This window comes from Onychostoma macrolepis, chromosome 01 (genome assembly GCF_012432095.1).
Source record: "Onychostoma macrolepis isolate SWU-2019 chromosome 01, ASM1243209v1, whole genome shotgun sequence".
Taxonomy (NCBI): domain Eukaryota; kingdom Metazoa; phylum Chordata; class Actinopteri; order Cypriniformes; family Cyprinidae; genus Onychostoma; species Onychostoma macrolepis.
The window spans coordinates 24,808,589-24,831,770 of NC_081155.1; the positions used below are offsets into that span (position 1 = coordinate 24,808,589).

General features: G+C 39.8%; 1 protein-coding gene across 1 annotated transcript in view; it reads right to left on the bottom strand.

Moving 5' to 3' along the window:
• pudp (pseudouridine 5'-phosphatase) overlaps positions 1 to 22,939 on the bottom strand; it is a 37,970-nt gene extending 15,031 nt beyond the window's left edge. The window contains exons 1-3 of the mRNA XM_058772284.1: positions 22,787 to 22,939; positions 22,246 to 22,464; positions 21,842 to 22,071 (exon numbers count right to left, since the gene is read on the bottom strand). Of these exons, the coding sequence (XP_058628267.1) occupies positions 21,842 to 22,071; positions 22,246 to 22,464; positions 22,787 to 22,841 (504 nt within the window). The 5' untranslated portion in view covers positions 22,842 to 22,939. The remainder of the gene's footprint in view (positions 1 to 21,841; positions 22,072 to 22,245; positions 22,465 to 22,786) is intronic.
• Positions 22,940 to 23,182: the final 243 nt, after the last annotated feature.

The following is a 23,182-nucleotide window of genomic DNA, read 5'->3' on the forward strand; positions in this document are numbered from 1 at the left end:
GAGCCTCTTAAAGAAGAAGTTACAGGTCTGTGAGAGCCAGAAATCTTGCTTGTTTGTAGGTGACCAAATACTTATTTTACCGAGGAATTTACCAATTAATTCTTTAAAAATCCTACAATGTGATTTTCTGGATTTTTTTTTCTCATTTTGTCTCTCATAGTTGAGGTATACCTATGATGAAAATTACAGGCCTCTCCCAGTGAAGCATGTTCAGGGCTCGCAAAATTTCAAAATCCCTGGTAGCCCTTCGGGCAGGTACTCTTCAGATTTTGGTAGCCCGAAAATTAATTTAACTAGCCCAAATAAAATTTTTTTTTTTTTTTTAATATAGAAAATCTAAAATATTTTCAATACACAAATATAAACAAATATGAAGGAAGGAATCTTATTTCACTATTTACAGGGTATCTGCAGAATTTTTAAAATGAACAAAGAATGAGCGGGGTTGGACAATGTCTATGGTAACATACAGTATTGAGCCATAAAATTACATGATTTACAGTTCAGATACAGGTATTATGTTAATTTAAAACTTATGAATATTACTGTCTTAATTGTTTAAATTTTTAAAAGGCACATAACTTCTTTCTCATTTACAACTCTATGTGTTTGCTGCGTAAAAAGTTGATATTTGCATTGATCTGACCATAAACAGCAAGAAAGGCTTATTGGAAATGCAAATTCATTCTCTGCCACGAGGTGGCGCTTTAGGAGCGCTGAAATATTGCGGTTTCCCCGGAAACGCTGTACACTACTCTGCTCTTCGCTCATAAACGCTGCTTTATCAGGAATTATAGGTAAAATGAAATTAAATTGCCAACGACACGTTTCTGAGGACAGTCGGTTCCCTTCAGATACATTCACATAAAGACATCCACGCCGCGTTTTGACTTGAAACGTGCAGCGCTCATTATTTATGCAATGACATCATTGCCTTTTGAAGTTTAATCCAGCCGTATCGCGACTTTTGTCTTTCCGTCCCCAACTGTAAGACCTCTAGAAATTATAATTAAGACATTTCTTATACCATTTAAAGTATTTAAAACTTTAAGTGTGATACAACTCACTTTAAGAGTTTTTAAAGACCCTCGGGAGATCTGTATTTAAGGAGCCCGTCGGGCAGGCAGTGATACATTTTGGTAGCCCGACTGGAAAACACAATAGCCCCGGGACGTCGGGCTAGCGATTTTGCGAGCCCCGATTGTTGGTGCATTGCTAATCAAGAACAGAAAGCTACATCAAATTCTCCTGACACATACAAAAAAATAAAAAATAAATAGTAGTAATAATAATAATATTAATAATTCAAATATAATGACAGCTTTGTATGTAACACTGGCCTGTATGAGAGAGTGGCACAAAAATGGTATTCAAAAATAACTACTTTTAGAGTGATCAAGCTACCAAAGTAAATACGCAAATAAATAAATATGGATGAGACCAAAATGGACATTGTTATCCAACATTTGAAGAATGTGACAGACATCTGACACTAACCACAACATAAAAAAATAAAAATAAAAAAAACTGACTGAGACTTAAATACAGGGCAATCATGCACCAGAACCTGTCTGTAAAATAACGTAATGATTTAGTTCACCAAAAATGACCTCTGATTATCATTTACTCATCTTCATGTTGTTTCAAACCGTATCATATCCTGGCAAGTGGAGTGTTCAATCCTAAAAAGGAATTGTGTTCCATTAAAGAATATCATACAGAGTTGGAATGACATGAGAATTACTAAATAACGGCATTATCTGCATTTTTGGATGAACTTCCCATTAAGCCTGGAAGTTTCATCTTTCAGCAAAACATATTTTTGGAGTGAACCAGACCCAAAAATGGTCCTACAATGGCCCGTATAAGCTGGTCTCTATCCAACTGAGAAACTGTGCTACTACAAGTTGGATCTGTATTTCAGCATTTCATCTCTGGTGACCCTGCCAGTGAACTGTGACGCTGGAACATGTTCAATGATGCTGCGGAAAAGCTTATCCATGGATTTATTATTTTATTTATTGTTTTAATGTGTGTGTGTGTGTGTGTGTGCCATCTCACCTGAAAACAAAAAATAATCTGTGGACTAAAACATGAAACAGAGGCATGTAGACTCAAATAAGTAAAAACCGCTGCATTGATTTCTTCTTTATTTAGAAAGAAAGTTCTTAAAACCAAAGCACAATACTGCTGACCATAGACATTCTGACTTGTAGTTGACTTGTCAGCATAAGAATTGTGTAATTTATATGGTTAAAGTAACCATATTACCATTATTTTCTTTAAATAACGGCTATTTTAAAGATGTAGTCTAAAGACCCTCATTGTGTTCCATTCAGATGCACTGAAGAACATATCCTGTGAGCCTCTCCAGACGGTTGAGAACTGTTGCTGCACCATATGCAGTGCTAGAGAAAACTGCTGTCTAATGAATTAGACTGCACAATGTTCCTGAAAATTATGCTATAATCACAAAGTTAAAAATGAACTTCTTTTTGACACATTTGTTTATAGCTGTAGCGTGTTACTGAATTTTGAATTAGGTTAAAAGCAGGATAATGGCTGATCATTGTTTTTATGATCGATCATTGGTGTCACTTACTTGAGTTCTCAGGTAACTTGTGCTATGTAAATATACCCTCACATGAAAATGATCTATTACTTCTTTAGCATTTGATGGCTCTCAAAAAGAGACGAAATTTCAGCACCATCAATAGCCTTTCATCATTAAATGCATAGTTCACCAATAAATTAAAAATGTCATAATTTACTCACCTCTATGACGTTCTAAAGCTGTATGACTTACTTTTCACTGCAGAACAAAAAATAAAAAGATATTCTGAAGAATGTTGGAAAGGTTTTTGTCTATACAATCAAAGGTAATTGAGTCCAAAACTACTTTGGATGTCAATGACTTCCATTGTATGGACAAAAAAAAGGCATTTTTTTTCCTGAAAACTCTTCTTTTTCTTCCACACAAGAGAGTCAGTCAAACAGGTCTGGAACAACCCGAGGGTGAGTAAATCATAACAGAATTTTCATGTTTTGTGTCATCACTTTCACAATGTCCTATTGTATGTATTATGCACACACGTATTACATTGTATTACATTGCGAACTTCAAATTCTTCAACATAAGCTTTGCTAACTGATACAATAAACTCTTCTTTGCAATAAAATACGTTCTGATGTTCATTCATGTTTATTTTGTGCTTTAAGCAGGGCTCGACAATAAGGACTGCCTGATGGCCAGCGTGAAAGACGTTCGGGACAGCATAGACGGATTTGTCACTTGCCCGATTGGGCCACTGCAGCGTCGTCGTGAAATTTTATCATTTGCATGTGTTAATTAAAGCCTTGTTAATTTAAAAATTCAAGCGATTAAAAAGCATTTCTGCGTGAAAGACAACTCCATTCAGTACTCGCTCACTGTGTTCTGTTCTATGTGACAGTTCTGTGTCTCTCTGACTCGCGCGAGCCACCTGAACAGTGTTGCCAACTGCTTTCAATTGAAAGTAGTTAAAACTGGTAGCTAAAATATTACGTTATTATTATAATTAGTCTGTAAATGGTCGTTAACAGAGGCCAGAGACGTGAAGACAAAAGCAAAGAGGAAAAAATACTGTAGCAGTCCGATCAAGATCACTGTTCATGATGCGCGAAATATAGGAAGAAAATCCAAATACTGAATTTTATATGAATGTGTTTCTGAGGACAACTGGCTGTTTTTTAGAAATGGCGTTTTCTTTTCATTTTGTCTCCGTATAATGCATTTAATTTAGTGTTAATATGCGCAGTGCTGCTCTGTTTACAGTGGTAACCAAGGAGTTGTTCTATAAGCGCCACCTGCTGTAAGAGAGTGAAACTGCGTCTTATTCAGCCCGCCTGCTGTTTCTGTGTCATGTATGCAGATGTTTTATGTAGCATAATTTCACAAAGCTAAAGTCAGGTCATTCTGCTTTTGCTTCAGATTTTGAAATTATACAGTCTAATATAAATCAAACATTGCACGTTTTATTTATTTATTTTTTGGATCAATTCATGATTAAAATGCAATGGCTGCCTCTAATTTCAAATGGCTATGAAAAATCAATGTGCAACAAAGAGTGAAGAATATGCAAATGTTATTTAATATGTGATTTTTCAATTTCTGTGCCCGAACATCTACAAACATAAAAACCTAAAGAATCATTTAACTTCTATATTTGTGCTATAGGCCTATGTTTATTTGTGCTATTACTTGTGCTATACACTTTTAATAATGCTTAAACTTTATATTTATGTTTATTTCTGGCTAGTGATTTTTGCTGTTTTATCGAAATTGGGATTGAAAATTGTAAAATTTAATTGGTATCTAAAATATTGGTGTCATAGAGAAGCATTGCTTGACCTAAAGCTCTACTGGGGCACAGCCCCCCTTTACTGTTTCTATCACTTTTTTCTTGAAAGCCTGCTGTGTGCAAGAAGTGTGCAACACAATGCACTGTATAAACTTCCGTTGCTTAAACCACTATTCTTACAGTGCAACAATACTGAGGAAGGTAAACATGTATGTATTTTAAAATGTTTAAGTATCTTTAATATACTTAACATGAACATTTACATTGATTAAGGCATAAATGGCATACAACATATGGAAATAATAAAAGCAGGATAATTTTTTCTTCTGCATTCTTCTACATTACACAGTGATAATGAATAATTACATATTTTCAATAATTTGCAATTACAATATTTCAAGAAACTAGTCATTTTATGGCTGCAACTAAAATAAAGAGCATATTTAATCTAAAAAAAAATGTATTCCCCGGTTTCCCAGCCAAGTCCAAACAAGGTTGGTTCATTTTTTTGAGCATTAAACTGTACTGCCTATAAAAGCACATACTTATCTCAGCCATACTGTACTTACTGCCAACTTTTTATGTAGGCCTAATGTCCTAAACTAGAGCTAGTGAATTAAATATTAATGTCATATCTGAAAGTACAGAACACATAAATGTTTTTTTCTCAGCAACAATGCAATTCTACAGACTTGACAGGTTTTCCTGAGACTTTTTCTTCTAATGTCTGAGATCTGTCTGGCTGGGGATGTACAGTAGTTTGTTTATCAAGTCTTACCTCCCTCAAACTCATCATCTCTCCTTTATGCTTCCCTTTCCCTGCTTCGCACAAAAATAAATAAAAAAATCTACAGGAGCCAATGATGATCAAGTCAATCATTGATATTATTTAGAGACTTTAGATTATTTTGATCACTGTTTAAGCAAATATGAAAAGACGATAGGTTCATGTGTCGCTTGAACTGAGGCAATATAGTGATCTGTCATGACAACTTAAAGAGCCACAAAACAGTATTTATTGTTTGGATTTCTCTAAAAAAAAAAAAAAAAAAATACAAAATTTGAAAGCTAAGATGTTGTTTCATACCAGAAGTAACCTGCTCTGTCTTGTCTGTCGGCATGTTGTCAGTTTCCTCTTTGCTCTGCGTGTATTTTTTACTGTGTATTTTTTACATGATGTGTAGTGTGAAAGCGGCATGGCTTGTCAGACATAGCAACAGTAACAAAGGAGGGCGGGATAAATCCAGCAGTTAGGTCTACCATAATCATATTGCAAAGGAATTCACAGAGTGGTGCCTTACAAACTTCTCTCTCTGCAAGTTGCTCCTGCAGTCCAGTCATCCACGGTATCCAACTGGCTTAACTGAAGCTCAATGATGTACTGTACCAGTAGTTCCCACAACTAACCCAATTATTGGAATATTTATATGTGTTTAAATAAAGTGTGTTGTTTTGGGGGGGTTGTTTTGTTATTTCATGCATTCTGAGTTATTTACACTGTTAAAGAGTTGGATTTCCATGCCAAAGTTTCGAAAAATGTAATTTGGACGTATGACAGAGTTTTTATGTGCCAAATACACTCCTTCTTATAAACAAGGCCCAGTTCGATGCTGGATTTGCACATCATTTGATACTGAAGAATGGAGCGGTCCCAACGATGAAAGATTGTGGTCATGATTCAGAACCACAGGTGGTATGTAAAACTGCATCACATTTCTGTATTTTGTTGGCAATCGGCACAAGTGCTTGTGACTCTTTAGCTCCGCCCATGGCACACCTCCAGGAGCTCGGCTGTTTTCGGAGAGAATCGTAAAGCTGTATCTTTCTTTTATAAATATAATAAAACTAAAAACTCTTTGGAGATATGAAGGATGCAATGCTATTCTATAGGTACTCAACATTAACATGAGATAAAACTGTGTGTTTTAACTAAAAGCAATTCATTAAGATTTTTGTATTTGATAGTGATTACTGACTGATTATTTAGCCATATTGGAGAATATGTTTTTGATCCTGTCAAAGTGCATGTGCATGTGCATGTTTAATCAATGCATTAAGAAATCCAATTAATCATTATAGTAACAATAGTATGTTAAGCTGGTACATACTCTAAAACAGCATTTTCTTGCACCCCACACCAGGGGGTCCATCTCAAATTGCTATGGGGCTAATAGAAAATTGCAAGTGGCAAGTGATATGAGAGTAAAACAGGGGCATGCATTTTCCCATTCATTTACACAAGCTGAATTATTTTCTCTCTCTCTTCAGAATTCTTTAGAGCTCTTCAAAAAAGAACCAAACCAACCAGTTTCAAAAAGAATATAAACATTTTACACTTAAAAAATACACTTTACAGTTTCAAAAATGTTTCATAGCAATTATTGTTGATGTTTTTATTATTGCCCCATCACTTTCTGTGATGCTTAATATTTTGTGAAGATTGGTTGGATTGGGGTGGGGAAGCGATTTGAGACAAAATTTTGAGAAGACTCAAACTAGAGCTGTTTAAATTGCTGAATAATTGCCAATTTTGTCAAAATATTGTGATTTTATTACTTGAAATACAAATGTCACAGAACAACATATTCTGAATTATACTGAATTATCGTGCAGAATATATAACATAGACAGATGTCTAAGATATAGATAGTTCTCAAGTACACCCTCTGTGTTTTCCATTTTGAGCTCAGGTCCTCATTCTCTCCCTTATTACGGGTATTATTGTGCTAGAGGAAGTTGATCCAAGAACAGAACAAAATCCTATAGGAGCAAATATCAGTCTCTCAAGGACAAAAGAAACAAGTCAATTCATAGTCCTGTTTCTTCTTCCTGCCACTCTCTTCCCTTCTTTCAATGCTTAAAACCCCTTGCTAAAAATGGTAAAAATAATTTATGGCAGTGTAAAACATGCATCTAGTTAATCCCTATTTGTGATTGATTATTTCCTGCTAGACTTTGTTAGCAAGCATCATGTAAGGCAATTAAAGAAGAAAATTAGCAGCTTGCCACTTACAGAACAGACAAGCGGCTTTAAACTGTTCATCTCACCATACAGATTTCCAAATGAATTAATGGCATTATCATTTGCATTTTAATACTGCCAATGAAGAGGCATGTGAGACATTGATAACTCAAAAATTCAGTTTCACAGTGTTCACAGATTCACAACACTTTAGCATGTGTTGGTTTGGGGGATGCAATGGCTTGCTAATTCTCTCATCTCACAATCAGTTTTAAAGTATTATATGCAATTAGTTGCTGACTTACAGAAGAAATTAAAAGATGAAGGAAGGAGCATTATCCACTGATTTGAAAAAAAAAAAAAAAGGATTTGTAAACACATGGAGTCAGTTTGCTTTTGTTTAAAATACACAGCACAAACACACCTACTTAAACAGCTTGGGGAATGTCAAAGGCCATAACATTTGACTACTTTACTGATTAATTTAAACAATTACATTATGCAACAGTTAGTCCTGGTCCTCTAAGGTGCCATGCAAAGCTGGTTCCCTATCTGTCGGTCACTACGAGTTATGTCGTGACGACATAGGGGATTTACTTCGAAGCCCCAATCATCTCTGACTTGAGAGAAAACGCCAATGAATATTGGCTAGAGGATTTTGCATACCTGCGCCACTCCCCGTGCACACGGGTATAAATAGGCGGCAGGTGCATCCACTCATTAGATTTTTGCTTCGGAGCCGAGTGGATGAACATGTTGATCTCCACAAAGAGCCATTCATCATCTGTCTGGAAGCTGTTCTGGTCGGCGTTATGGTGCGAACAGCGGTGTCTCTGTCTGCAGCGATTCCCCTGGGCACTTCAACTAAAAGAGCAGATTTCCTAAGAGAGCAAATCACGATTGGTTCATGATTGGTTCCTCGGCACGGGCCGTGGCTCGCGACCACTCCCTGCTCCGGTTCCTTTCTTCCCGGAAGTGCATGAGGAGCTGATGAAGTCGTGGATGGCCCCTTTTTACGGCCAGAAGCGGCTCGTCTGCCTCCCCCATCCTTGCTACCCTCGATGGCGGGGCAGCTAGGGGATACGCTGACATTTCCCAGGTGGAGAGTACATTTGCGGTGCACTTGTGCCCACAAAACGCCGCCACTTGGAGGAATCGTCTCGTCTCCCGTCCAAAGCCTGTAGGCTGACGGGCGCTCGCGGCCAAAGCTTACAGTGCTGCGGGCCAAGCTGCCTCTGCCCTGCATGCCATGGCTATCCTGCGAGTACACCAGCCAAGGCATTAAAATGCACGAGGGTAGTACCAGCCCGAGGTTGATGCAGGAACTGCGCTCGGTGACTGACCGTGTCCTACGGGCAACAGAAGTCACAGCGCAGTCCCTCGGGAAGGCGATGTCCACACTTGGGGTCCAAGAGTGCCATTTGTGGCTCAGCCTGGTTGAGAGGAGCGGTGTCGACAGTGCACTGTTCGACGCTCTCGCCTCCTAGGCTGGACTGTTCGGCGACACTGTCGAGGACTGTGCCCAGCAGTTCTCGGCAGTACAGAAGCAGACCGAGGCCAATTGGGTACATCTTGCCCCGGCGTGATGCACCGCTCCGCCGCAGGGCAAGCGCCAGTCTGCTTGTCGCCATGGGCGCCCTCCCGCGTCCTCCAGAGCTGCTCCGCCCTGTGCTGAATTGTCCCATATGCCGGTGCGTCGAGCAACTCGCAGGAGCGCGCCACCCCCCGTGTCCCAGTCAGCCCCTAATCGTCCAAAAAGGCGACAAAGCGGCCCTGACATGGGCAACCCGGAGGTGTGGGAAGCTGCTCTTTCTCAGGAGACGGCGGGGACAGCGCCGGACCAGACCCCACGGCTCAGCACGCATGGGATTTGCGGGTTAACTGTTAAGTTTAATCATCATAGAGTGAAAGTTTCTCACGTGTTTTGTCTTGCCAGTTTACACATTTAAACCATTTTAAACCATTCAAGCAAGAGAACAGCTGAGAAAGAAACCGGATGTGTATCAGTATTAGATACGTGCATTTTGTCTTAAAGAGACAGCAGCCTATAAATACCTGCAGTGAAGAGCACTATTGTATTTTTGTTTTGTTTTTATTACAATTAATTATTACATTTCTGCACCCGAATACTAGTGTTACTGACTTTATTAGTAACTTTGTTGTATTCATCTATGCTTGTAATTTGTGTAATTGTTCTTGTTTTATTACTGACTTTATTAGTTCAGCTAGTAGTTGTTGCTGTGGTATAGAAGTACTTAAAGTAAGCTTTCAGTAATTAATAAAAACCAAACTTTTTTTTGTTTGTTTTTTGCTGATCTGAAAAATGATCCGATCCGTGACTCAAAATCTGTAATATGATCCGAAACCGTGAGTTTTGTGATCCGTTGCACCCTAGCGTCTTTAGTAAATCATGACATTACTATTTTAACGCCAAAAGATGGCTGGCGCTGTAAGTAAATCTGGTCCTTAATATCTTTTATAAGGAAATATAAAATTTTGAACAGTGGTGTATAATGTCTGTTGCAAATAAATGTTCTTTAACTTTCTAATTAATCAAATAACAAAAAAGATACTGTTTCATGGTCTCCACACTTCATTTCAGAACAACCATTTTAATTATAATAAGAAAGTTTCTTGAGCATTAAATCAGCATTTTAGAATGATTTACGTACGAAAACAGTTATTTTAAACTAATAATATTTCATGGAATTACACTTTTGATTACTTTATTGATCAATTAAATGTAGCCTTGGTGAGCAGAAGTAGCTTCTTTCAAAAACACGGGGAGGGAGGGGGGGGGGGATAAAGTTTCCAAACCTATACAACAAATCAGAATGACTTGTATAAGGGTAGTAGAAGAAATAGAAAATAACTAAATGAACAGAAAAACAGTGTGTCTACATTTATGTCATTATTCTTATTCTTATTATTTATTTATTTTAGTAGTAATGTATCTTGCACCACCTCTTGACAAACCTATATTACAATTCCTGACAGAGCTTGTAGGGAAACCAGAGCTTTCAATTATGCATCATACTTCAGGATGCCAGCAAGCTGTTTAGCTATGCTCTTGTTGTACAAATCTACTCTTGCTAAGGAATTACCTTTTCAACAGCAGCTACTGTTTGTACTTGATTATATACTGTCAAGAAAGAGGTGACAGCCAACATACAAACTCACAAACGGCTGGAAGCTTCACTCTGCTGATTGGCTAAATATTTAAAACAACTTGCTTCAAGTATGCTTCAAGTACACTGTAAAAAAAAAAAATTCCGTAAAATGTACGGTAAAAAACCAGCAGCTGTGGTTGCCAGCACCTGTAACAGCATTTTAGGTTTTAACTTAAATTTACAGTTAAATACCGTAATTTCATTAATTGATGTAATGTTAATATACCAACCTATTGAAGTACTGACATCTGTTTTGTACCTTTGAAATACACTGATAACCACCAAATGCAGGTGGTGATGAGAAAGTCACATGATGAACCAAAGCCCATCACAAGCAGCTTTTAAATAATAACATATATAGAAGGTGCCGTTCACACAAGCACTAAACACCATCATTGTGAGACTCATTAAACTGAAATATTCAATAAACATTAATTTAACAACATTAGATGTAACATACAACCCTAATAAACATAACTGATAAGAAAAAACTAAGAAGAAACATAGTTATTTAAAAGAAAAAAACATAAAATTCAAACAAAATTTGAAATGCAACGCAGGGAATTCTGGGAACATCAGTTTACGTTTTTTCCCTGTAAATTTTACAGGAACTTATCGTTATCCATTTAACAGATTTTTACCGTTAAAATCGCGGCTTTGGTAATGCATGTGCAAATTTTTAAAAAAGCAGAAGAAACGTTCTCCTGAATCTCCTCCCCATTTTTCATTGGAGCTGCCTGGATCATAATCTATTTGCAAGGTGAGATATATCTTATCTGTACTCAGTGTATATTATTTAACAGATTTCATTGTATATACATGTATTATTAGTGCGGTTGATATTGTATTACACTAATATCAATGCACGGCCTATGGTTTATTTCACTAGCTAGCTAATGGTACTAATTAGGGGTGGGTTGAAATCTGTTTTTCGATTTTAATTGTTTCTCATTGTGACAGTGATCTCGTTGTAAATCCTAAGAATCAACAGATGCTGTTTTCACTTGATGCATGAACAAAACTTAATGAAACACAATAAATAACAGTAAGTTTTGTTACTTATGATATGAAACAAAGTGTCAGATTTCAGATTCTGTCAATTATATCGCTAAAGTTAAACAGTAAATACAGTTTTGATGCTAAATGTAACATGAAAGATAATTTTAGCGCCTCAGTACAAGCAACAGTGCAGAACTCGCATGCACCGATCATCTCTTCCTCTTTACTTCTAGTTACCACAGGAAATAAACATGAACGATCATCAGAAGGTGTTGAAAGAAACAGAATCACATCTCATGTAATCGCTCAGAGTTTCATGATGTCAAAGAAACGGCTTGTAAACAATGTTACAGAAAAGCCATTGAGTGAGTAGGAACTCTAAACTTGTTACTTAACTAGAAAATAAATAAATAAATAAATAAAAAGAATAATTTTGCTAAATATATGCACTAGATGACATTCATTATATTTTTTTACTTAACCTGTTCTTCAATATGAAATGTAATTTTGAGTAAATTAGTTAAAAAAAATAAAGTAATGACATCCACTGTTTAAATGTTTGTATTTCAGCAAACTGGAGAAGAAAAATAATATCATTAGAAATATTATTTAAAATAATAATAATAATAATATAAAAACAGCCTTACATGCAATTTAAATATTTCTTTACAAATCACTGTAATATACTATTGTACCAATTGCCTTGAAAAAAAATAGATGGACAAAAAAAATTGAGATATTAAAATACCAGTATACAGTATGTGGTAGTTTTGCCAATGGTATTGAAAATTATTAAAGTTGTCATGAAATCAAAAAATGACCCTACTTACTTTTTTAGTGCACATTACTAGTCTTGTGGTGAACAATTAAACTGTGCAAGTCAATACACCGAGAAAAAAATTAATAAAAATGGTCTGCTGTCGTAATCTTTAATCAAAAACTGAAAATTTGCTTCTGCTCTGGAATGGCGTTCTCGCTCTGATGACGTCAGTTTGACAGCTTGGGGAGAATCCTCTTGTTAAGTCATGATGTAAGGACGGCTGTTTCTGGGTCCATGCCTCTACTTATTTCACTTGAGAATACTATCTCAACAGCCATCTATGGGCACTATTTAATACTACATATATAAGCTAAGCGTATAAAAATATTGCTGTGCACACTACAGTCTCCGTGCTCACAGTGTCCCAGACACTAATATTTTAGTTGAAACACTGTCTGGTCATCTGGGATTTTAGTATGGAGATAAAGGTTAGGGTTATAATTTTTCAGTATTACATGACATCGTGGGTGTATATTAGCACAGTTTGTTGTTTTCTTGGGGCGTCTGGCAGAGCGTTAGAACCCAGAAGTGGTGAAGCGTGATGTCAGACTTAACAAGCAGATATTCTTAACCACTTCTATCGAACCGTGAATCTGCTATGAGCAAGAGGTGGAGAGGAGTTGTGCCACAATAAAACCCCGCCCTTTATTCAGTATTCTGTTTCACTTGAAAATGCATCACAACAATGATGTCAGTTGCAATGTTCGGTTCATGGGGACCTTAATATTGATATTTTTCAAGGTACTGAAGTTAGAAATAACTATCATGACCACTAATTCACGTACTTTGCTAATAAGTTAAAAGTGGGTTTTGTTCAAAGCAGCTATTATCCACATAGATCTTTGATATGAATGAATACGAAAATCATTAAATATCGCTGGCCAAAAAGTAACTAGTAACTAGTACTCTGAGTAGTTTTTGAGAAGAGTAATTTGTACTTTTACTTAAGTACTGTTTTGACGCCAGTACTTTTACTTGAAATTGAGTATTATTTCAGCAATGTAACAGTACTTGTACTTAAATACAAATTTTCAGTACTCTTTCCACCACTGGTATCTACCTGTCAGACCTGTGCCCCTATGTCTTATGTTTCCCTCCCTCTTGTGCCCTTATTTGGTTAGTTTCCTGCCATTAGTTCATTATTAGTTAATTTAGTCCCATCCGTGTTTGATTTGATTCCAGGTGTGTCTCGTTTTCCTCTCGTTAGTTCTGTCTATTTATAGTGTGTTCAGCCCCTTGTTTCCTGTCTGCTGTTATACGTCTGTTCCCCCTCCTACATGTGCATCTACCTGTATGTGACTCTTTATTGGGATAATAAAGATGGTTTTTGTGGAATTATCCGATGTGTCCTCGCTTCCTCGTTTCCCTACACAGTAGCAACAGCCAAATCATGACACTACCTCAATGAAGACATGGAGACAATCATTAAAGAATATGTGGTAAGTGTATGTCAACCTGCTATTTTTACATTATAAATGTCTTATGGATATATTTACATTGATAGTTATGTTAATTTTCTTATTGGCATCGCAGTCTCGTTTTGCCCATGTGTGTGTAGTATGCAGCAACTTAGCCCTTTTTTGATTTGATAAAACTCACGATCTCTTAGTAGAGGTAATGGAGACGTCACGTCAGATGGCTGACAAAATTGGGATCTCGCCAGAAAGACCAATCCACTTCGAGTGTAACTAAACGAGCCAATGGACACTGGCATGCGATTATTGCATCCAGCTGCCGCTGATCACAGCGTGAGTATAAGAGGCAGAAGGTGCACCGCATTAATTCATGCTTTCGCTGAGTCGTCGAGCCGGTGACCCGACAGCTCAGCGGTGGTACAGTGACTGTGGCGACGGGATGTGACGTCTCCATTCCCTCCTTCAGGGAATTAGGGTTACACACGTAACCGAGACGTTCCCTTTCAGTCGGTCACTCCGAGTCACGTCGGATGACCGACGAAATTGGGATCCCTACCAAAGCGCCACAGGAGCTGCCCCTTCCAGTGCCGTGTAGGCCTCCTGATCCTTCCTATAAGGCAGACGATAGGACCAGGCTCTACACAGAGAAGGTCAACTACTGTTGTTCCTTGAGCAACCCAAACAGTAGGACTTGGATAACACTGGGAAGCATGCCTCCTCCCAGAGGGGGTTAAGTGACATTTAGACATGTGAAGTAACCCCGTAGGGCCCTATTGCACATGGAAGTCTCTGAGATGGCATCATTAGAGACGGCAGAACATGGTCTGCCAGGGGAAACACGGATCTAATAAGCATACCGTGGAATACACATATGGGATCCCATCAGGGTCTCTCATATGGGCACTAGCCTCACACCAGATTTCAAGAATTCATTGGCTGAAAGGCCTGGCACCGGACGCGCCGCCATGTCCGGACGCCGAAGTGCTGGAGGACTCCACAGGGTTTGCCTGGTTAAGGAACTCTCTAGAAAATTAGGCGTAAGAACGCCGCAAGCCGACTCTGAGCCTGGCCTCTCAGTGCCACTACCCGTTTGAGGTGAGAACACAGGAGGAAACTGGTTCGACATGTAGGCTATAAAACCTACTGAACGTGTTGGGAGTCGCCCAACCCGCAGCTCTACAGATGTCTGCTAGCGAGGCATCACGAGCCAGCGCCCAGGACAATGCAACACCCCTAGTGGAGTGAGCACGCAACCTGAGCAGGCAGGGCACACCTTGTGCTTCGTAGGCCAAGGTGATGGCATCCACTATCCAGTGGGCCATCCTCTGCTTGGAGACAGCCTTGCCCTTCCGCTGTCCTCCGTAACAGACAGAGAGCTATTCTGAGGTCTATCCACGTACTGTCGCAGTGCGCATACAGGACAGAGCAAAGCTAGGGCTGGGTCTGCCTCCTCCAGGGGCAGCGCTTGCAGGTTCACTACCTGGTCCCTGAAGGGAGTGGTAGGAACCTTGGGCACATAGCCGCAGTGTTGTCCGTATGGACCAGAACGTCCTTGCCCCGAAGGTGCCCTCTGAGGTGGCTCAAGGCAAGGCGTACTTGCCAGCAACTCGAGGCGATTGATATGCCATCACAGTTGGGGACCCGTCCATACCCTGACACTGCGTGCCCGTTGTACGTGGCTCCCCAGCCGTTGGCCGAGGCATCCGTGAATATCACAGCATGCCTGGATACCTGCTCCAGGAGCACTCCTGCCCGAAGGAACAAGGGATCTGTCCACGGGCTGAAGGTTTTGCGGCAAGCCGGTGTAATCTGAACCCGGTGAGTACCGCGTCTCCACACCCACCTCGGGATTCGGCCATGAAGTCAGTGCTGAAGTGGTCTCATATGGAGCAGACCGAGCGGAACGATCGCTGCAGCCATATGCCCGACCGACTGAGCACGTTCCTGGGTGAGGCGTGCTGTCTGGTTGACCGAATCCAACTCCATTCCGAGAAAAGAGATCCTCTGCATTGGCACGAGCTTGCTCTTTTCCCAGTTGACCCGAAGACCCAACTGGCTGAGGTGCCTGAGCACCAGGTCCCTGTGTGCGCACAACTGTTCGCAAGACTGTGCAAGTATGAGCCAGTCGTTGAAGTAGTTGAGGATGCGCACACCCCATTCTCTCAGGGGAACAAGGGCAACCTCCGCGACTTTGGTGAAGACGCGAGGCGACAGGGACAGCCCGAAGGGCAGGACCTTGTACTGATATGCCCGACCCTCGAACGCAAATCACAGGAATGGCCTGTGTCACAGGAGGATCAAGACATGAAAGTACGCATCCTTCAGGTCGATCGCTGCAAACCAATCTAGGGGACGGACGCACCTGAAAATGCATATCTACGTTAACATCTTGAAGGGCAGCTTGTGAAGTGCATGGTTCAAAACTCACAGATCCAAGATCAGTCGTAGCCCACAGCTTTTCTTGGGCACAATGAAGTAAGGGCTGTAAAACCCTGACCTCATATCGGCTGGAGGGACCGGCTCTATTGCATCCTTCGCCAGCAGGACTGCCATTTCCGCACACAAGACTTGTGAACTTGGGGGGACACCGGGCGAACTGAATCGTGTAGCAGAGTCTGATGGTCCGCAGGAGCCACCTGGTAGCTGGTAGCGCTTGCCAGGCTCCGAGAGACCATGCCAGCAGGACCAATGTACCGACGGTGGGGCAGCGAGGTGGAACACAGGGACCCAGCCTGTGACAGCCTGGCCTATGACGGCAGGGGGCGGGGTCTGGGTGTGCAGTGTAACACTCACCTGATTCCTCCTCATTTGGGAGGAAACACAGGAACCTGGCTTGAGGCTTGTGACAGCCCGGCGTGTGACGACTTGAAGCGGTGACTCGAGTGCTACCGCCCTTACCTGGTTCCACAAATGGGCAGGAGGGGTGCTCTTGGGCAACCACCCGCAGCCTGCTGGTGAGAGAGGAGGAGGGAAGTGATCCTGTGATGCACGGTTCACCACTCTCCTCCTCTTGTGACCCAGAGATTGAGGAAACTTCTCTTTCATTGATGTTTTGGGTACTGCTGGCTGCTGGGCCAGCGGCGGAACAGAAACAAAACTAAACAAAAGATTCTCCACCCGGCCCTCTTCCGGGGGAAGGAGTGGTGCGGTCACCATCTCCCAATGAGCAGTCTCTTCCATCTCTGGGTCGCCTGTCTCAGGGCCTCTTGCACTTGCGCTTGCCACCAGGTTTGGCGGGGGCCTGGATGGGCTGCGCATCCCGTCTGCGACCGGCTCCATGACACTGCTTGGCGGAAGGCTGCTGCGGTTGCGCGAGAGCGGGGGTGGCCGGAGGGGGGTGCCCACAGCGACTGTTGTCGCCTATTGTAGTAATTTAATGTTGTCTCTGGTATTCTGCTCTTTGAGCATACAGTATGTGCATTCAGGGGGTGTGGCTTTGGATGGCGATTGCAGGGAGGGTGGGCCGTTTGCTTTCAGTGCTATCAGGCTAAAGTTTGCATTTTCCGAGATCTCCTATTGCACCTTTAAGGATTGACTCATTACTTGAATTGATTAATATGTTTCTGGCATGTTGTGTTTGGCAGCAATTATTTATATATATATATATATATATATATATATATATATATATATACATATATATATTTTTTTTTTTAAGCCCTAACTGATGCAGTATATAGTCTTCTATTTCTCAAACAACCAGGTCGGAAGTCGTATCCATGCCTATATTCCAGGATAACAATGTCAAGATTCATCAGGCTCAAACTGTGAAAGATTGTCCACCACAGAGTCCTGACCTAATCCTTATTGAAAGTCTTTAGGATGTGCTGGAGTCAACTTTACACAGCCTGTCCAAAAAGTAGTTGCACACTCTAAATTTCATTGGACCGCCTAAATAGCTTTCATAACATTGTGCTGTGTTGTGGCAACATTACAACATTTATTTCCATTAAGAGTTGCATTTATTTTTGGCCTGGATCTTGTATTGACAATGGGAGAGTCTAGCCACTCTGTAAAGTCAACTCCAGCACATCCTCAAGACGTTCAGTAGAGTTAAGCTCAGGACTGGTGATAAATTCATACATGAAAATTATTCCTCGTGCTCACTGAACCACTATTTCAAAACTTCTGATGAATTTTGTTATTGTCATGCTGGAATGTGTACATTAGTACATCCTCCGACATGGTTGTTTAAGAAATGAAAAGCTACACATTGCATCAGTTTGGGATAAAATAATTACATTTGAATGAGTCTACATATCCAAAATGTCAGAGTTTGTAAACAATGTGCCCTTAAATGTCTGAATATGGCACTGTGACTGGCATTGGAACACTACTCATTCTCTTTGTTTATCCTCCAGGACTGTGAAAGTGCAGAGGCTGAGTCTGGAATTGCATTTTTTGTTCAGAGGGTGCTGGTGTTGGTCCTGGTGACCAACCTACGGATGTTGGTGTGGAAGTTCTGCATTGTCACTCTTGGGTGTTTGATGCTTTTTGGACTGATTTATGTGCTTAACTGAAGCTACATAACGGAGCTCAAGAGCACATTTGAAGAAAATCCTGGAAGCTGTCACCAAAGAACTGTTAAGTAATGATAATTGAGATGTCATATCTGATGTCATTTGAGACGTAAAATTTTTGTACTTGAGTCCATTTAAGTGTTAAAAGTTTAAAATGTAGATGTAGAATGTTCCTAACATGTAACTGAATATGCCTGGAAAGTGTTGTGGTGCAGAGCCTTATGGCATTTTTTCTGACCATTATCCTATTGTTCTAAATAAGCAGTACTGTTATCATTGATTTACCTCATGTATCTGTCTACCTCAAATTTGCATAGTTCTTGAGGAAACTGATCTTATTTCTGCACTCTGTTAAAAATAGTTAAAATTGTTTTTTTTTTTTTTTCTGTTAAAGGTGGTTGTGTTTTTTGTTTGTTTGTTTGTTTGTTTTACATTTATTTCTGCAGTATGGCTGATTGCTGCAAAAATGTTTGAAAATAGTGTTTAACCTTAATGTGCATGTGACTATGAAGGCACTTTTTGTTTCTTATTGTTGCACGCAAGTGTATGAACACTGTGTAGTATGTCTTCCTAGCTCATATATAGCCAAATGCTTTGAAGCATTAATAAATTGATATAATGTAACAGGGTGGTCTTGCTGTTCTTTTTTTTGTGTGTTGTAGTTAGATTTTGTTGTAGCACAGTGTGATTGGGTGGGGTAGGATTGAATATATGAAATACGTTGGGTGTATGATAAAAATTATGTAAATATGATGCATTAAGTACATTGGGTTTATGTAAGGGATAAATCAACTTCGCGGAGGCAACCACCCTCCGCTGCGCGTCGGGCGGTTCTTCGCCCTTCACGTCGTGCATTCAAATTGTTTAATGCACAGCTAGCTGTTAATTATCCCGTTTATGCCATGGTCATTTGCCAGCATTCACATATTAAAGATGTTAATAATATTTGCGCTGCAATATTTGACCGGAACGATAAAAATGACGGTTATTTTCGTCTGTATTACTATTCAACTGTAACTGTATGTTACTATGGTTACCAATGTTTATAGGAAGCGCATTCATATAGAACGTGATTAAACTGACCTGGAACTACCTGTGCAGTTCAACGAATTTAATCAACACCTGCCAGCCAATCAGAATCAAGTATTCAGACAGACCATGGCATAATACCTAATAATACATATACATGTTTCTTATGCATTTAAAACAAATTGGATTTATTGTTACTATTACATACGTCTTATTACTTACTTCATTTACATAAGGTTGGCAAATTTGCATCACAAAGTTTATTAGTTTAAGTAAAAAATATGTAATCAATATGGATGGAAATTTTATATGCAATTGAAATACATAAATCTTAAGAATTGGGCCTAAATATATATATATATACAATAGGCACGGAAAGTATTCAGACCCCCTTAAATTTTTCACTCTTTGTTATATTGCAGCCATTTGCTAAAATAATTTAAGTTCATTTTTTTTCCTCATTAATGTACACACAGCACCCCATATTGACAGAAAAACACAGAATTGTTGACATTTTTGCAGATTTATTAAAAAAGAAAAACTGAAATATCACATGGTCCTAAGTATTCAGACCCTTTGCTCAGTATTTAGTAGAAGCACCCTTTTGATCTAATACAGCCATGAGTCTTTTTGGGAAAGATGCAACAAGTTTTTCACACCTGGATTTGGGGATCCTCTGCCATTCCTCCTTGCAGATCCTCTCCAGTTCTGTCAGGTTGGATGGTAGCGTTGGTGGACAGCCATTTTAGGTCTCTCCAGAGATGCTCAATTGGGTTTAAGTCAGGGCTCTGGCTGGACCATTCAAGAACAGTCACGGAGTTGTTGTGAAGTCACTCCTTCGTTATTTTAGCTGTGTGCTTAGGGTCATTGTCTTGTTGGAAGGTAAACCTTCGGCCCAGTCTGAGGTCCTGAGCACTCTGGAGAAGGTTTTCGTCCAGGATATCCCTGTACTTGGCTGCATTCATCTTTCCCTCGATTGCAACCAGTCGTCCTGTCCCTGCAGCTGAAAAACTGATGCTGCCACCACCATGCTTCACTGTTGGGACTGTATTGGACAGGTGATGAGCAGTGCCTGGTTTTCTCCACACATACCGCTTAGAATTAAGGCCAAAAAGTTCTATCTTGGTCTCATCAGACCAGAGAATCTTATTTCTCACCATCTTAGCAAACTCCATGCGGGCTTTCATGTGTCTTGCACTGAGGAGAGGCTTCCGTCGGGCCACTCTGCCATAAAGCCCCGACTGGTGGAGGGCTGCAGTGATGGTTGACTTTCTACAACTTTCTCCCATCTCCCGACTGCATCTCTGGAGCTCAGTCACAGTGATCTTTAGGTTCTTCTTTACCTCTCTCACCAAGGCTCTTCTCCCCCGATAGCTCAGTTTGGCCGGACGGCCAGCTCTAGGAAGGGTTCTGGTCGTCCCAAACGTCTTCCATTTAAGGATTATGGAGTCTACTGTGCTCTTAGGAACCTTAAGTGCAGCATAAATTTTTTTGTAACCTTGGCCAGATCTGTGCCTTGCCACAATTCTGTCTCTGAGCTCTTCAGGCAGTTCCTTTGACCTCATGATTCTCATTTGCTCTGACATGCACTGTGAGCTGTAAGGTCTTATATAGACAGGTGTGTGGCTTTCCTAATCAAGTCCAATCAGTATAATCAAACACAGCTGGACTCAAATGAAGGTGTAGAACCATCTCAAGGATGATCAGAAGAAATGGACAGCACCTGAGTTAAATATACGAGTGTCACAGCAAAGGGTCTGAATACTTAGGACCATGTGATATTTCAGTTTTTCTTTTTTAATAAATCTGCAAAAATGTCAACAATTCTGTGTTTTTCTGTCAATATGGGGTGCTGTGTGTACATTAATGAGGAAAAAAAATGAACTTAAATGATTTTAGCAAATGGCTGCAATACAATAAAGAGTGAAAAATTGAAGGGGGTCTGAATACTTTCCGTACCCACTGTATATATATATATTTTTTTTTTTTTTTTTGAGTGTACTATACGATGCATCATTAAAAAAGTCAATTAACTAGTCACAACTGTTTCACAAAACAATGTAGCAAATTTGTCATTCAACCACGTAGCTTAATAATGGCACACAGTTGGTAGAGTAATTACTTTGGCAGATGTTTTGCTATAAATTACAGACATGGCATGTGAGGGCTAATTCTCTTTTTTCCTCAGTTATTCTGCTTTATTTACAGATTTAATCATCAGTTTTTTCTTACATACTAGAGCATGCATGCACATGCGCACTCTTCAAAAATGGCGCTTTAAATCTCTAGACAAACTAAAAGACGTAAATGAAATTTGTATATACTAGAAATGAAAGATACAGATTATACTGAATGTCAGCTTGCTTATTTTGCTCAAGATAAGGATTTAGAAAGTCCACATGTAATACAAACAAGAAACTATGCTCCTAACCACAGGCCAAGAGCTGTCATTCCAACCACACAACTTTGTGATGCTGTTTGCAAATGTTAATTTGAACTACAACGGAACTTGCAACCATAGTTCCAATGCTTTGGAAGAATGCACCACTGAATAGCAGAACTAGAATAGAATAGCTTCACTCCTACCTGTTCAGGGTTGGCTGGGGGAGAGAATCTCTTGGCACAAACCACAAAAATGTCAGGGTGTGGCTTGCCATTCTTTACTTCAGGATCATCTCCAAGTACAATGTGACTGAAGAGGCTAAAGAACACTTTATGACGGCTGGTCTTCATCTCGAAGGTTAGACCTGCTGAGCTTGTGCCAACAGCAATAGGAATCCCATGCTTGTGTAGATGATTGACAAGCTTTTCTACACCTGAAAAGACATTAGAAAATGGTCACTTAAATGAATAACCAAGCAGTTTGACCTGACCTTCAACCAGCTTCTTTAATTCAGATGGAGACTTTGTGGTCTAGATGCTTTATTGAGTTCCTCCTTCACCTTCTGTTTCAAAATCACCTTCCAGTTCCGATCCCGCAAGTACATTACCTGGCAATAGAGAGGCTGTGGGAAATAATCGCTCCTGAATTTGTCTGGTCTCCTCCAATAGCTCTTCGGGGGTCATGGGGAGATCAATTTTGTCTCTTATGATCCTGGCAGCCTCCAGAGCTTTCTTGCCCATCACAGAGGACTTCACTTCCCAGGTATACTGCTTATTGAACCTGTCACAGACTTGCTGGTAGGCAACAGTGTACAACCTCTCTGTATCTGAAAGAGATACAAAGTACAAATAAAAACATGCAATAATACAGTGTAAATTGATTGGACGGATAAAAAGGCATTATATAAATAAAGTCTAATACAGAAACTGATGAGTATTAATTAGGACTGCTAAAGATTGGGTGACAACTGCAAATTAGATGTATAAAACATTATAGATGTATAATATACAATTAAAATCTTTGATCTTTGAAATGAACAGAGACAGACTCAATGAATAGCTGGTGTTCTTAATTTGCTGCATGCAAACAGAAACACAAGCGCTGAGTTGGTTTAAGATCTCGTTTATTTTAACATGATTCTCACCCACCTAATAATAACCCGTCCATATCAAAAAGCACGTGTGTTACTGGTTTATAAGACATTTTAAACGATACTTTTGCTTTACTGTGTGACACGGAACTTGTACAGACACTTGACAGAGACAGCGACGCGAAAACTGCTGGACAACCGTAGTCACTAAAACAAAACATAAAAAGCTTCAAGTTCTGGGATTCTTCAGTTCATATCTTGTTTAATCGATTTGAATGATAAGTCAAATGTAGGCTACATGCTTGTCGTAAAACATATATGAGTTCTACTTAACCCTCTTCTTATCTGCGATTTACTTTTGAGTAAAAACTCAGGACAACTTTTAACTCGCCATTCTTGTTGCAAAGGATTATGGGAAATGCAGTTTTTCAACTCATCGCACTGAAGCTTACAG